At 42.1% G+C, this 15,863-nt stretch overlaps 1 protein-coding gene across 1 annotated transcript; it reads left to right on the top strand.

Moving 5' to 3' along the window:
- Positions 1–12,514: 12,514 nt before the first annotated feature.
- On the top strand, positions 12,515–14,325 carry LOC120705901 (zealexin A1 synthase-like). The gene is made up of 2 exons (XM_039990452.1): positions 12,515–13,415; positions 13,525–14,325. Exons 1-2 carry the CDS (start codon positions 12,516–12,518, stop codon positions 14,152–14,154), a joined length of 1,530 nt encoding a protein of 509 aa, XP_039846386.1. The 5' UTR covers position 12,515; the 3' UTR covers positions 14,155–14,325.
- Positions 14,326–15,863: the final 1,538 nt, after the last annotated feature.

The raw sequence follows: 15,863 nt of genomic DNA, 5'->3' as shown, positions 1-15,863 counted from the left end.
TGAGATCACAAACTATGTTGGGCCGGTATATATACAGGTCTGCGCGCGAGCGCATGTGGCACCGAATCGGGTCAGTACCGGGTACCCCAAAGAAAGGTCTCCACAGGACAAAACCGTAACCCGACGGCCCTAATAATAATAATAATAATAATAATAATAATAATAACAACAACAACAACAACAACTAAATTACATACTAACTACATCCAAAAAAATAATTATTATATATAATAATTATAAACTAAATCACATGCTAACTACATCAAAAAAAACTTTAATTGTCACATGTGCAATAATTATTATAACAATAATAAAATAAATTACCGGCTACTACATCTAAAAGAATTAATTATCATATGTATAATAATTATAAACTAAGTAAGCTCCTAATTACATCTAAAAAATAATTGCTAGCTCATGGAGACAATTAATAACCTTTCTTAGCAAAAAAAATGAAAAATTTCCCTCCCGTCCCTTCGCTTAGCTACCATGAACAATGTTAAGATCACGCCTGCTCCGGGAGGGGGAGTCTGGTATATACAGGCGAATACCAAGCTGTGGTATGATCGAGTACTAATGCTCAATTGTTAGTATCGGGTCATCGCATGACCTGGTACTAATATCTATCTTGGTATTAGTACCAAGTCATGGCACGACCTGTTACTAATGGTGGCGACATTAGTACCGGATCGTGCCACAACCTCGTATGTACTTACTCCCCTAAGGGCTATTAGTACCGGATTATGGCTCCACCCGGTACGAATAAGTAAGCATTAGTACCGTGATTTGCCACAACGCGATACCAATAGTCCTTTTCTAGGACCAAGAGTACCGGCTGCAACAATGCGTGGTTGGCATATTTGTCATGGATCAAAGGTGTGGTTGGCATATTTGTCATGGATCAAAGGTTTGTTCTCTAGTAGCACCAATTCAATATAGTGATTATATTTTTCATTGCATTATTATTTTGGTTTGCTGCCGCAACGAGTTCGATAAGGTGATTATATTTCTCACCGGAAAAATACTTTACAAGTTAGAGAATTTCCGGCTGCATCCTTGTGTACTAATTATGTGTGTAAAAACTCAAAAATCATCTTAATAGGACCCTAAGGTTATTATAGACTTTTCGCATCCCAAAACTAATTGGATGCGCATTACAACATCTTTGGTCAACTGTACATGTTTCTATTAATTTCCTCACGGGACACGGTGCAAAAGATCGCGCAAATGGGATTTGATTTCACATAATCACATCTAGCTAGGCTACCGGTGCAGGCGTGTAGTCAGCATGGCGACCTGTAGGCTGTAGCTCGGTGTGCAGGAAACTTAAGGGCATGTACAATGGTTAGACGGCTGCATCCTTGTGTAGAGTAATACAACTGGAAACTAATTATGTGCGTAGAATAAACTCAAAAATCATCTAAGTAGAACCTTAAGGTTATTATAGACTTTTCACGTCCCAAAACTAATTGGATGCGCATTACATGTTTCTATAAATTTCCTCACGGGCCACGGTAGGATTTGATTTCGCATCTAGGCTACCGCTCCAGGCGTGTAGTTAGCATGGCGACCTGTGGCTCGGTGTGCAGTAAACTAAGTCATGACTGCGTACGGCTTTGTACCATCGGAGTCCAACATGAGTTAGGTGTGGCACTTGCGCCTTGTTCGGCTGGCTGACTGGCTGGATGATTTGGCGTGAGAGAAAAATACTGCTGGCTGGCTGGCTGGCTGATTTGGCGTGAGAGAAAAATACTGTTGTGGCTGGCTGAATCTCCCAACCAAACAAGCCGTTAATATATTGTGATATCATCAGTTTTCAAAAAGCAATCACTACTCCACGAGTCAAAGATGCGGAACAGCTGGGACAATCTTGTTTTTTTTCATGGGGCGCCCTCGTGCGTTGATCATCAATCTAAGGAGCCCACAACGTCCATCGATGGATAAACGAAATTTCAATCGTTTAATAAAGAGCAAATATGTTAAAATTATCCCCACGACCCAACGATGCACAGAGCTATTCATAAATTATTAGATGCAGAAGTTAATAATTAAGGTAGATGCAAAGTTAGGGTGTGTTTAGATTTCAAAATATTTCCAGTGCTACAGTACTTCGAATATTTGACCACTAATTAGGAGTATTAAATGTGAATAATCGACAAAATCCATTAAATAACTCCTGGTGTAATTGCGATACGGATATTTTAAGCCTAATTGGATCATGATTTGACAATGCTGTGCTACAGTTAACAACATCCTCTAATGGCGAATTAATTAGACTTAATAGATTTATCTCGTGATTTTCCGTCCATCCATATAATTAGTTTTATAGTTAGATCATGTTTATTTCTTCTACTCTTCGGTTGAAAATTGATATAGTGAATTTAGTCCAAATTTTTATAGGATCTAATCTTCTCTAAACCTAGAAATTTGAAAGATCGAACTGTAAAGGATTTATAATTTCGAACAGATGTTTGATCTGATGATCTGGCACTGGCCACCAGGTTGTAAACGCATCCTGTCCGCTCCCAATCTCCCATCAATATGCTGGCGCGGCTAGAGCCTAGAGATACATGTACTACGCCATAATGAATGCAACAAACGGAAGGGTCAAACACATGTGTCGAAAACTGAGCTCCGCGCGCGCGATGGCACTGCTCGTCAAAGCACGTGTGAGACAAAACAAAGGGAAAAAGTTCACTTTGTCCGCTTAATCCCCTGAGCATAGAAAATATTGAGGATAAATATTATGTATATATGTTATTGGAGTTCATCTATATATGTTTACATACACATATATACATATACTTAATTACATACAAAATGCAACATTTTTTTTTGCATATATCATTATATTTGGAGTTATCTATGTTAGTTTCATCATAGTAGAATTCGCATAGGACTTCTTGAATCGTCAAAACCCTTTCCTCTAGTATGAGGTGATCTCGCATCATGTAGATCTATGGAAAAGTAAAACTATTAATTATGATAATTTACAAAATGAGTTGAAGCATTAATAAAGTTTTTTTACTTAATTCCATCTACCAAGCAGTATTCTCTTTTAAGGATCGATTAGTCCATGGATGTTCTTGCAAAAATAGTATGCGCATAAATTATTTCCTTGTGCCTCCCTCCAACACTTTAAGAGAAAAAAGTCATCAGATATCCATATGAATATATAATAAAATAAATAAAATTTACAAAGCAGTATCCAGTAGATACCGGAAAGTCTGTTTTCAAACCCCGCGCATGATCGAAAACGAATAAATACATTTATCGCATGATTTCGAAGTAATGGTGATGGAGGTGGTATGACCGTAATTACCTTTTCAACATGTGAGTCATGTCTTGGTATAGTTCATATTTTTTCTCAATGAGTACATAACTATTGCTAAGCTCAAGTCAGAAATTATGACAACTAGTATTCGGTGATTTCTGCAAGATTACATGGAGTCACTTCTTGGCAGTTAGAAATGCATTTTTACAAGATAAATTATGCTTTTGCTTATTCACTAGATAAATTATGCTTGCATTTTTATACATCAATATTAAAATTTAAATACCCTAATGCATCCGCCGAATGTATGGTATTATGAATAAATCTTGCAATTACAAAATACACTTACAGTATTTCCATTAAGTTGTTTTCCATATTTTCTTCTAGGGAACGACGACCACACTCATCTCGCTGGAGCCGACAATGTGGATGTACGGTGGAAGCCAATTAAAGCTTATGCAAGCGTGTCTTGTGGGAAAGGACAACTGTTGACGCGAAAATCCCACTAGATGGATCTTCACGCTCCACATACGTTAGGGCCGGGGAGATCTGCTTCGCTCCATCGTACCGAACCCAATTGGCGCACGTGTGGTATGCTTGGCGTACCAGTCAATTTGACTTGCAATTGACAAGAAGGATAAACATTAAATTTTGAGAGCTATCGGTTATCCTGCCGATATCAATGATGTAAGCAAATCGGCTATCGCTTAGCTGATTCAGGAGGAGGCAAGCCGCGCCTAGGATGACCTCACCTGCAGAAAACACCTAGATCCATATCCGATCGGCCATGTTTGAGACGACACAAAAGAAGTCGATAGTGAGCAGATCTAGGATGGATAACTTATGACAAAAAAAACATAAAGCAAACTAGAATAAACAAATTAAACTAGCAAGGTTTAAGCAGATGTCGATAACTTATGGTAAAAGTAACAACAACATAGATTAACATATCAAATAACCTAACAGATTGATAACTTCTACCGGTAAATTAGTGAGCAAGCTAGACCCCACCGGACGGATCTAACAAGCTCGATAAATTATATTGGTGAACAGCTAGACCCCACCGTACAGATCTAATGTGCTCGATAACTTTGAGTGTTGTAGACATAGGAAGAAGCGATGCGCCATCAACCTGGGCCTATCTACACAACTCGACTCAGAACTTACCAGCAAACGATGAACGTGCCTGCTAAGAAGAACTCGTAAAGGGAAAAAGGTACTGCAACTAGGGTTTTGGCAAAGTCGCTGACATAAAAAGTAGATGTACTGAATATAAAGGTTTTTGATTGGATGTGGTTGATCAACGTTTACAAATCCCAAAGGTCCGCTTTTTATAGCCTAAACATATACCCCTTTGCCGATATGGCAAGATTACAACTTGAATTGCAAGAAACAAACTTTCCTAAATAAATAACTCCAAATCTACAAGATAACTTGTTGACGTGATCTCGTCTACCCTTCCATAGCTCCACTGACTACGACATCGATGTCCATTCCGGCCCACAAGCCCAGTATGATTCTCTGTGCCCTTCGTCGGCCCACTCCTCGTCGGCTGCCCATCATCAGATTGACATGTGCCAAAAAAAAATGGTGTCAACACATGCCCCTCCAGTTTCGGAGTATGAAGATTTCATTCTTTGAAACTTTGTACATCCAATGCCTCAATCTGCATGACAGACTTGACACCCCGGCCTTTCTAATACTATCTTTTCATAGCCAATGTCTTTTTTCAGGTTCCTTACCATAATTCAGCCGATGCTCCAGCATAGCAACCTTGAGATTTCAATAACTGACAGATAAATCAAGACAAAATGACAGCGGTGCACCCAGAAGTTAAAGCTTAGAAAATCTGATAGATGAAAACTGCAGCGATTCGGAGACCATGACGAACTTTTCTGGTACAATTCTCTCATAGCCGATAATCCCCTTCAGGATCATAATTTTCTAATCCAATATGAAGAGTCATATCAACTCTACTTCTCCTCATAAAGGTCTTTTGAAAGAAATTGTAACTTTGCTCCTCAAATAATTCTCTCGGATCACTGAACGTGTATGATTCCTCACCAAGGCATTGCATTGCCTCTTTTCTTCCTCCCTCTAATAAGGATTTCTGTGGAGCTCAGGGTAGGGGATGAAAATGAAGCATACTTGTTCCGCACATATTGGAAAGCCAAAAATCGGACACAATGGAGAAAACAGATCATACAATCAGATCAAGATGTGCATGTGTGTGAAATTTTTGTGAATGGAACTCGCACTCCTTTTGCACAACTCTATCTTTTATTTTTTTCTTGAGATATGAGCTATCTTTCTTCTTTCCTTTTTTTTCTTTCCACGTCTCTGGGCATGGATAAGTTTTTTTTCTGCATAGCCCGTATCTTTTTGCATGATGAGTATGAAGAGTTGTGTCAAAGGGATGGAGTATTTTTTGCATGGACGGAAGGTATGTTTTTGCATAACTTCCAGGGTAGAAGTCAGCATATGAGTTACTGAGTAGGTGAATTTGGACAAGACCACAGCGATGCGCCCGGTAGTTAATGCCTAGAATACCCAGCAGTGGGAAATAGGTGGACTATACATTATCTTATCTTAAAAATATGAAATGAATCTCACAAGGGTCACAAACAATTTGACAATACTCAATGCAAAAACAAGTAGCACATGTAAAACGTTTTTTCAAAGACATTAACATATGGCTCTGGTAGGAGTTTAATATCATCGAGGAACTAAGCTATGTTTGTTTTTTGCAAGATAAAATTCTCATGTATTTTTGTAGTAAGAAATAGAGTTTCTTTGATCATACCACATTTTTCTGATGGAGACTTCACTCGCTGGCTCTTTTCATGTGCTATGCTCACAGAGTCTTTATCAATTTAAACAATGACCAATGTAATGGACTTGCATTGAAGCCTCACAACTTGAAGTCATCATGGTCAAGGTCGGCTCATGGTTTTCAAGGGTCTCAGGGCGAGCCAGACACTACGAGTCCGTTTAGGCCCTCCACAATGTTGTAGTAATTAAAAAAATCTCAAAGTGAATGAATAGGCATCAACCTTTCAGAGCTGCAGTGTATAGATGAATGGGCATTGCTTTTAGTTTATCTCTTCCCAGGCTTGAAACAAGATTTGAGCTGCAGTTGGTGAGGAGAGCTGACAAGGACAATGAATCAATTTTTGATGGAATTGGCAACGGCGCAAGTTCTTGCCCCGCTCCATATTTTCTGGGCATCGCTTGAACTAAGCATCGCCTTCCACAGTGTGTAGAGTAATGCCCCAATCCTCTCTCTCCTTTTTAGCATCACTGAAGACTCACATTTTGGACGATCTTAGACCATCTATTTTCTATTTAAGACAGTAATTAAAAGAAAGGTATAAATTTTAATAATATATGTAATTCATGCGGACGTCTGGAAGACCTACGTGCCTGGCAGCGTGCCTAACTGCCTGCTCGTATGCTCCGAATTGGGGAAAGTATTACTACCTACTACATACTAGACCTTGGAAACCCACACCCCCCCCACCTCCATAGCCTCGGGCCGTCGCCCCGGCTGCCCTCTCCTCTAAGCCAGCCATGATCATGGTGATACAAACAATCTTTCATTGTGAAATATTTTTGCACTAAGGGCGACACATATTGTAACATCCCATAATTTTTCCGGAATATTACATACTCCAATAATGTGAATTTTTAAAAACTTTTTGTGTGCAAGTGCAAATAGCCAGAATAATGTAAGGTTGGCTTCTCCAAAAATATGGTGATTCCACACGATATTTACCCAAAAAAAATACTTTACAATTTAGAGAGTTTCCGGCTGCATTCTTGTGCAGAGTATTACAACTGGAAGCTAATTATGTGTGTAAAAACTCAAAAATCATCTAAATAGGACCTTAAGGTTATTGTAGACTTTTCGCGTCCCAAAACTAATTGGATGCGCCTTACAACATCTTTGGTCAACTGCACATGTTTCTATCCATTTGCTCACGGGCCGCGGAAGAACAGATCTCACAAACGGAAGTTGACTTTGCATCTAGGCTGTCCCGTACGGAATTTGACTTTGCATCTAGGCTGCACGATACGGAATTTGACTTTGCATCTATAGGCTGCCCGGTGCGGGCGTGTAGTCAGCATGGCGACCTGTGGCTGGGTGTGCAGTAAATAAGGTCCTGCTTGCTAGAGCTCCTAGAGCTTTTCTAATTTAGGAGAAGCTCCTGCCAATGGCAGGCTGCCATATAACTTTTTCGAGAGAAGTGATTTTGTGCTGATTATGTGAAGTGATTCTCTAAAATAAACTAAAAAAGCTGGCAGCTAAAAAAATATATTATTTTAATTCACTTCTCACACTGAATCTATTGTTTTATAAAATTCAACTTAAAAAACATTAAAAATCACTTTTAGCTAGTAAATAGTTAGTATCATAGAATCAACACCACGCTGCACGCGTGGCCAGCAAATTGATCCGACGCTAGTGGCAACTGAGGCTCTATCGCACGCTGGCTCGGCTTGCGCAGGTGCAGCGCTGCTCCCTGTTGACAACTAGAGATTTTTATAGATTTAGATATTGTAATAGGATTTTTTGCGGGATAAGTCCACCCACCCTATAAATATAAAGGGCCACGGCTGATTGAGGCATCCAATCAATCAAATAATACAACTTTTATCTTTTTATCATTTCTTTTTGCCTTAACTTTTCCAATCTATTATTTGTTGTTCCTCCTTCGTGTCTACGTCGATTGAGGGCGTTCTAGGTGGCCTGCCGACCCTAGAGTAACCCTGCGTGCGCCTGCCCCAACGGGTCCTTCTTGGACGACGTTCGTTGGTCTTGCCGCCGGTCTTCTCGGCGACAACCGGTCTGACCGGTATACCCAACTGGTCTGAGTATCGGCGCTGCGTTGTGCCGTCGCTCGCTGCGCGTTCTAGCGCTTTGGTGTGTTGGCCCTAGTTCTGCGCCAACATACTTTTTGGTGACTCCGCTGGAGATCAGAAAAATAAATCGGCTGCCATGGCCGGTATTCCTAAACCTGGTGAAGTTGATGCTGCCAACATCAAGAGGCCGACTGTTCAACAACTTCCGGCCGAGCATCAGAAGGTTCTTCAGGACAACCAAAAGAAGATCAGAGAAGAGAAGGAGAAGGAGATCCAGAAGCTAGAAGAAGAAGCTATGAACCAGTACATCTCGCACTTCTCCATCGATCGACAAGGTAAGGTCACAACGGATGCCGCCTCCAATGCTTCACAGTTTGAGGTAAAATTCGATGAGAGCGAATAGCCTGCCCTTAATTTCGAAATAGCTAATGCTATAGATAATGATGTTTCTTCTCATGTGAATAATAAGTTGGAATTTATTGGTCAACATATGCATGATATGTTTGATGATCGTTTTAGTCGAATTGAAGTACATCTTGGTATGAAGTCTGTCGGTAATAATGCATCTACATCTAATACCGATAAGACAATGCGTGGTTCGGCAATTCCAACTAATAATGCTATTGTGACTAATTTGGCTAATCAGCATAGCCGAATTAATTATAATGCATCACCTAATGCCAATATGCAATATGGGACAGCAAGTTCGTTGCGACATTCTACACCGCTGAATTTTGCTCAACCTAATAATACACCGATCACAAATCGGCTTAACGCCGATGATGTTGGATCAGGTAGTATTAAAGAGGAGGTGATTAAAATATTTCAGCAAACATTTGGTATAGAGACTAAAGTCAAATGCCGATCTTATCAAAGACCATACCCTGAGAATTACGATTATGTTGCATATCCTCAAGGGTTTAAAATTTCTGAATTTGTTAAATTCACCGGTGATGATAGTAGAACTACATTGGAGCATATTGGTCAATTTATTATACAATATGGTGAAGCTAGCATTAATGACATTTACAAATTAAGGTTTTTTTCTTTATCTCTATCCGGTGCTGCATTTACTTGGTTTATTTTATTGCCACCCAATTCAGTTTTCACTTTTGCTGATTTAGAGCAAAAATTTCATGATTATTTCTTTAGTGATGAAACTGAATTGAAATTGTCACATCTTACATCGGTTAAGTAAAAGATACATGAAGGTGTTTTTGAGTATAATAGAAGATTTAGAGATAATAGAAATCGATGTTATAATTTGATAATTTCTGATAGAGATTTAGCTGATCTAGATTTTGCTGGTTTACTTGATTTTCATAAAGCAAAGCTAGAGGGACAAAAATTTCTAGATGTTAGTCAAGTCTTTCAAAAAGCTCTGGTTAATGAAAGCCGAGCAAAAGAAGCTAGAGATTTATAAAAGTTCAATGAAAAGCCTAATCGTCTTGTTTATGTGCTTGTGTGTGATTCCAATTGTTCGGACGATGAAGATAAAGATGTATATACTGCTGAATTTGTTTGGCCCTCAAATGATAAACCATGCGTTTGTGGTTCTCTTAACCCGATTCGCAAAGATCGGCAAGAAAGATTCACTTTTGATGTATCCAAATGCGAGAGTATATTTGATGAATTATATAAAAATGGATACATCAAGATGTCGCATGTCATACCGCCGCTTGAAGAATTAAAGCGGCGAGCTTATTGCAAGTTTCATAATACTTTCTCTCATGCGACTAATGATTGCAATGTGCTTCGGAGACAAATTCAATCGGCTGTTAATGAAGGCCGAATAATTGTTCCACAAATGAAGATGGATCAGAATCCCTTTTCTGCACATACACACATGCTTGAATTGAATAATCGCAAAGTGTTAATTCGGCCAAATCAAGCTGAATCAGCAAAAGTGAAAAATATAATTGTGGGTAAAGAGATATCTGAGCCTTTGAAATTTCGCCAGGAAGCTCCAGCAAAGAAGGTCCCTGAAGATTCATTGGAGAATTCAACGCTCGGGGGGCAGAAATAGAAAAAGGGAGCCGAGTCTGCAAAGATCGGTCTGACCGGTCACTCTGGGAATTCTGAAAACAATTCCAGAAACAAAAGGAAAAGGAAAGGCCGAGTTTTAAATAACTCTTGGCCAAATATAAGAAGAAAGGAGTCGTCCAGAAGCAAAGGGGACGGCCAGACAAAGTTAAGGATACAAATCCATCATCATCTCAAGAGCAATCGAGTTCATGTCAAGGTAATTCATTTAATGAACCGATTGCTTCATGGTATTACTGGTATCCTTGTTATATGTCTTTGGATTGTAGTAGGATGCACATGCAGTCGTATTATATTCATTATCCTCCTATATATCCAAGTTTTGCTTCACAAAGACCGATTAAAGATAATCTGGTCAAAAAGGATATTGATTGCAATAAAGAGTGTGAGAAGAGCATAAAACAAGATTCATAATATCTACAACCGAAGTGGTGTCCCTCAGGCTTGTCTCACACCCAAAAGAGGAGGCTGCAACGGATGCGCAAGAAGGAGTTTATGGAACAGCAAGCGGAGGTTGTACCAGCAAGGTCGGTCACCATGAAGCAGGTATGGAGGCCTAAGCAAGTTGTTTTATCATCAGCTTGAAGGAGAAGCAAGATATGGTCGATAAATTGTTATCGCCCTTAGCACAAAAAATGGCCGATGTATTCATCGCCCTTAGACAATTTTAGTTCAGAAGAGTGTTCTTTGGTACGCAAGTTTTGCCAAAGAACAGGGGGGCATATGTTGACAACCAAAATTGGCAGCAGATTAGATCAACCGGTCTGATCGGTTTGACCAAGCGGTCTGATCGGTCTAGGCGTTGTAGCTGGTCTGGCACGACCGACCGGTAAGACCCACCAGTCTGACCGGTCCAAGCAGAGTCCGAGTACAACTAGGAATTTTCATAGATTTAAATCTTGTAATAGGATTTCTTGCAAGATAAGTCCACCCATTCTATAAATATAAAGGGTCATGGTCGATTGTGACATCCATTCGATCCAATAATACAACTTTTATCTTTTTATTTTTTTTTGCCCTAGCTTTTCCAATCTACTATTTGTTGTTCTTCCTTCGTCTCTACGTCGATTGAGGGTGTTTTAGGTGGCCTGCCGATCCTAGAGTAACCTTGCGTGCGCCTGCCCCGACGGGTCCTTCTCGGGCGATGTTCGTTGGTCTCGCCGCCGGTCTTTCCGGCGATAACCGGTCTGGCCGGTATACCCAACCGGTCTGATCGATCTGAGCATCGGCACTGCATTGTGCCGTTGCTCACTGCGTGTTGTAGCGTTTTGGTGTGTTGACTCTAGTTCTGTGCCAACACTCCCTCGTGCCTTGCAGCTTGTGGCTCCCAGACGACGCTTAGTTGCTCGGCTTCGTTATAGGCTTCGTTGTGAGAGCATACATATCAATCAATCCACACGACTCCGCGAGCAAGGGGCCAAGGGCAGCCTTCCCCGCTGGTGCCCGCCTTCTCCTTCCTCCACCCCCGCTCCTCCCTCACGCACTCCCGGCAGCGGCAGGAGCAGTCAACCCTTTCTACAATTTGGATCAGCTTCTACCGCCATGGCGCCTAGCGGCTAGCCTTGCTCGTTGTGATCTATAGGATCAGAAACAAACCGTCAGGTCTCCCGACCAAGTGGGCGTGATGGCCATGGCCTGGCCTGATTGGGAGGAACCCAAGCCAGGCCTGGGAGTCGAGCTGCGTGAGCCGAGCAACGTGAGGGATTGAGCAAGGCAATAGAGCCGCAGTTGCCACGAGTAGGGGTGATAATAGGCCATGACTCTAGTGATATCTTCACAGTCTAATAAAATCTTTAAATTTTTTAGCTTAAAATTATATAAGATTAGAGCTCGATCCTTTTAAAAACCGGTCCTTATATTTTTTTAAATTCAAAATATTGAGCCATTTACCACCCCTAGCCACGAGCTAGTCCAATACTACTATCCACGAGTCAAAAGATGCGGATCAGGGACAATCTTATTTTTTCATTAAAATTATTCCCACGAGCCAACCACTTGACCAACGATGCACATAGCTGTTCATAATTTATTAATTTGATGTAGATGTTAATTAAGATAGAAGTAAGGGGTGTTTAATGAGGATGTTAAAGAATCTACAAATTTATATGGCATAAATTGGGCTGGGCACGTGCTGCTCCACCCCCTGCGGAAGCTAGCTCGACAGGAGCAACCGGACGAACACATGCGCTGAAAACTGAGCTCCGCGCGCGCGATGATGGCACTACTCGTCAAAGCACGTGTGAGGAAAACAACAATTGGCTGATCTGATGATGAAATGTCCTATAAATCAAGCCAATACCGGCGCCATGTGGACAAGTACTAGAAAGCCGGCACCATGGAGGATAAGCTACTTCTCGCCGTCGCCGCCGCCGCCGTGCTCGTCGTCCTCTCCTGGAGGCTCATCATCCGGCCTTCCCTCGCCGCCAAGCCGAAGCTCAACCTTCCTCCCGGCCCGCGGATGCTGCCGGTGATCGGCAGCCTCCACCACCTGCTCAGCAGCCCGCTGCTCTTCCGGGTCCTGCGCGGGCTCGCCAAGAAGCACGGGCCGCTCATGACGCTCCGCCTCGGCGAGGTGCCCGCGCTGGTGGCGTCGTCGATGGAGGCCGCGCAGGCGATCCTGAAGGTGCACGACACTAACTTCGCCGACCGGTTCACCCCGGCCACCTTCGCGACGGTCGCCTATGGGGGCACCAACCTGATACTCTCGCCCTACGGCGAGCGGTGGCGCCATCTCCGCAAGATCGTCGTGCAAGAGATGCTCACCGCCACACGGGTGCAGTCCTTCAAGCACATCCGCCAGGAGGAGGTGGGCCGGTTTCTGCAGGGCATGGCCGCATCCGCCGCCGCCGGCACCGCGGTGAACTTCTCCACGGCGGTCTCCAAGCTCATCAACGACGCCTTTCTGAGGGAGTGCGTCGGCAGCCGGTGCAAGTACCAGGACGAGTTCCTCGACGCCGTCCACACGGCGTCTCTACTGGCGTCGGGTGTAACCATCGCCGACCTCTACCCGTCTTCCAGGATCATGCAGATGCTGGGCACGGCACCACGCAAGGCTCTCGCAGTCCGCCGAAGGGTCGACCGCATAGTCAAGCAGATCATCCAGGAGGCCAAGGAAGCCATGGAGTGCGACGACAAGACAGTCGACGACAGCTTCATTAGCCTGCTGCTCAGGCTCCAGAAGGAGGGAAGCATGCCCATCCCGCTCACAAATGAAACAATCATTGCTCTCATGTTTGTAAGTTTTCTCACTCTATCACCACCTTCCCCACTCCTCATCCAGCCGGAAAGTAATCAAGCTAGGAAGCTGATGAATATACCTGTGTGTGCACAAATGTTTCTTCTAGGACATGTTAGCTGCGGGCAGCGAGACCTCCTCGACCACGCTGAACTGGGCCCTGACAGAACTAATCCGGTCGCCAGCTGCGATGGCCAGGGCACAGGCTGAGGTGCGAGAAGCCTTCAAAGGAAAGAGCATCATCACCGATGACGACATCGCCAAGTCAGGGATCAGCTACCTAAAGCTAGTGTTCAAAGAAACCCTCAGGCTGCATCCTAGTTCACCACTCCTGATCCCACGTCAGTGTCGCGAGACCTGTCAGGTCATGGGCTACGATATCCCCAAGGGCACAGCCGTGTTCGTCAACGTATGGGCGATTGGCAGGGATCCTTTATACTGGGAAGATCCTGAGGAGTTCAAGCCAGAACGGTTTGAGACTAACAACCTAGATTTCCGAGGGACAAACTTTGAGTTCATCCCATTTGGTGCTGGCCGTCGTATGTGCCCAGGCATTAACCTTGGGCTGGCCAACATAGAGCTTGCACTGGCAAGCCTCCTCTACCACTTTGATTGGAAACTTCCGAAGGGAATGGAGCCTAAGGATGTCGAGATGCGAGAGGCTACAGGAATGGTTGCGAGTAAGGAAACTAGCCTTATTGTGCACCCCGTTACTTTCATTCCTCCAGCGGTGGCGTAAATTAAGGTACTCATGCATAAAATGGTGTATGGACAAGTATGGCAAGAATCAAGCATGCACACAGTCTATGTTAAGTGATAGATCTGTGTTACATACTCCCAACCTATGCTACATAAGATTTATTATGCATGTAAAAGTTAATTGTTATATTAGACCTATATACCCAATCTATGTTATACATGTGTCATGCAATAAACTATATATGTTGCCTCTTGGAAGTTCATTTTTTGCCCTAAAACTAGTCACTACTAAAGAAATGGGCTTTCGCCACGGCCAAAAAGCATGGCAATATGGTAAAATCGTGGCACTACATACATATCGCAACATATTAAAAACCATCGCCAGCCGTTGCAACTAGTACGTAGCTAGGCACTAAAGTTTTCCCCACAGTTCTTTTTTTTTTGCAGTAGATGTTAATACTGCCACGGGAATCGACAAGAATTACAACAAATTTTATCCTGACAATAAAAGTGGTTTAGCTATGGTTTTAGTTAATAGTGGGAACAAGCTGGTGGTTTTGCATGATGTATTTTTTGTCAAAATAATTAGATACCAAAAACTATAAAAATTGCTGCTTGTTGGAATCAAACCAACAACTTGTTAGGCACATAACCTTTACAACTCGTTGAGGAGGGCCGTTTGGATCCGCATGGCAGCATGACACAAGAGGCGCACGACCAATCAGAACTTTTTTCTTTTGTCCATTTCATTTATGTTGTAAGTTTTTTTCTTTATTTTAATTTTATTCTCCGATTTTTGGTCCAATATTTATTGGAGTTTTTTCTCCAAAATATGTTCCCAAAAATTTTATCTATATGTTTTGTTTTCAGACTTTTGCATCTAAATTTTTGTTTCACATTTTTGTATTTGAATTTTGTTTTCTGAATGAACCACTACAAGAAATTTGTTGATCTATGATAAATTTTTTGTGATGCTTTAAAAAAATGTCACAATAACGCACCATCTATGACGATTCTCTGGTTTTCGTCATGTATCCGAAGTTATGGGTTATAAGCCCAAAACTCTGTGACGTTTAATCAATTTAATCACGATCCGGCCCACAACAGAATGACGTTTCAGCAAATTCGTCACGATCAATAATATTCTAATACTTATCATTATCCTTTTTAGCCTAGTTATCAAGTATATATGGAAAAAAATTTATTTACCGGCAAAAATAAAAAAATGGAGATGGCCGAGGATCGAACTTGTAACAAGATGCATATGCAGTTTCCATTGAGCCACTTGTTGCTTTTTGTTTTATTTCGACAACAGTACTCTGTTATTTTGTTGTTGCTGTGTCATCAGCCCAGTCAGCAGGTCAACTTGGGCCCATCAGACATTCCATGCCACGTTGGAGGTCCTGCCAACTAGGGCCCACCTGTCAGTTTTTTACTCGATTATTTACTCTAAAAAAAAGTTTGCACCCTTGAGGGATCAAACGAGAGACCTTGCTATACAGAGTTTGAAGCCAAACCACTACGCCAGCCGCTTGTTTGTGTCCACCCCTCAGGAACGTATTTGATTCTTGTTGTCTATCAGGAATAAATCTGCTCTCTATGGAGAAAACAATGACAATGCCAGCCTGTCCACATTCCCCTTATTGGAGCTCCAGAAATGACAACCTGGATACTACTTTTCAGAAAGAATTGTGGATCTGGATTTTAGGAATTGCTTGTTTATGATATGTGTTTCATTGACTTTTTGTT

Source organism: Panicum virgatum, chromosome 1K (genome assembly GCF_016808335.1).
Source record: "Panicum virgatum strain AP13 chromosome 1K, P.virgatum_v5, whole genome shotgun sequence".
Classification (NCBI taxonomy): domain Eukaryota; kingdom Viridiplantae; phylum Streptophyta; class Magnoliopsida; order Poales; family Poaceae; genus Panicum; species Panicum virgatum.
This window is presented reverse-complemented; position numbering and strand designations above follow the sequence as displayed.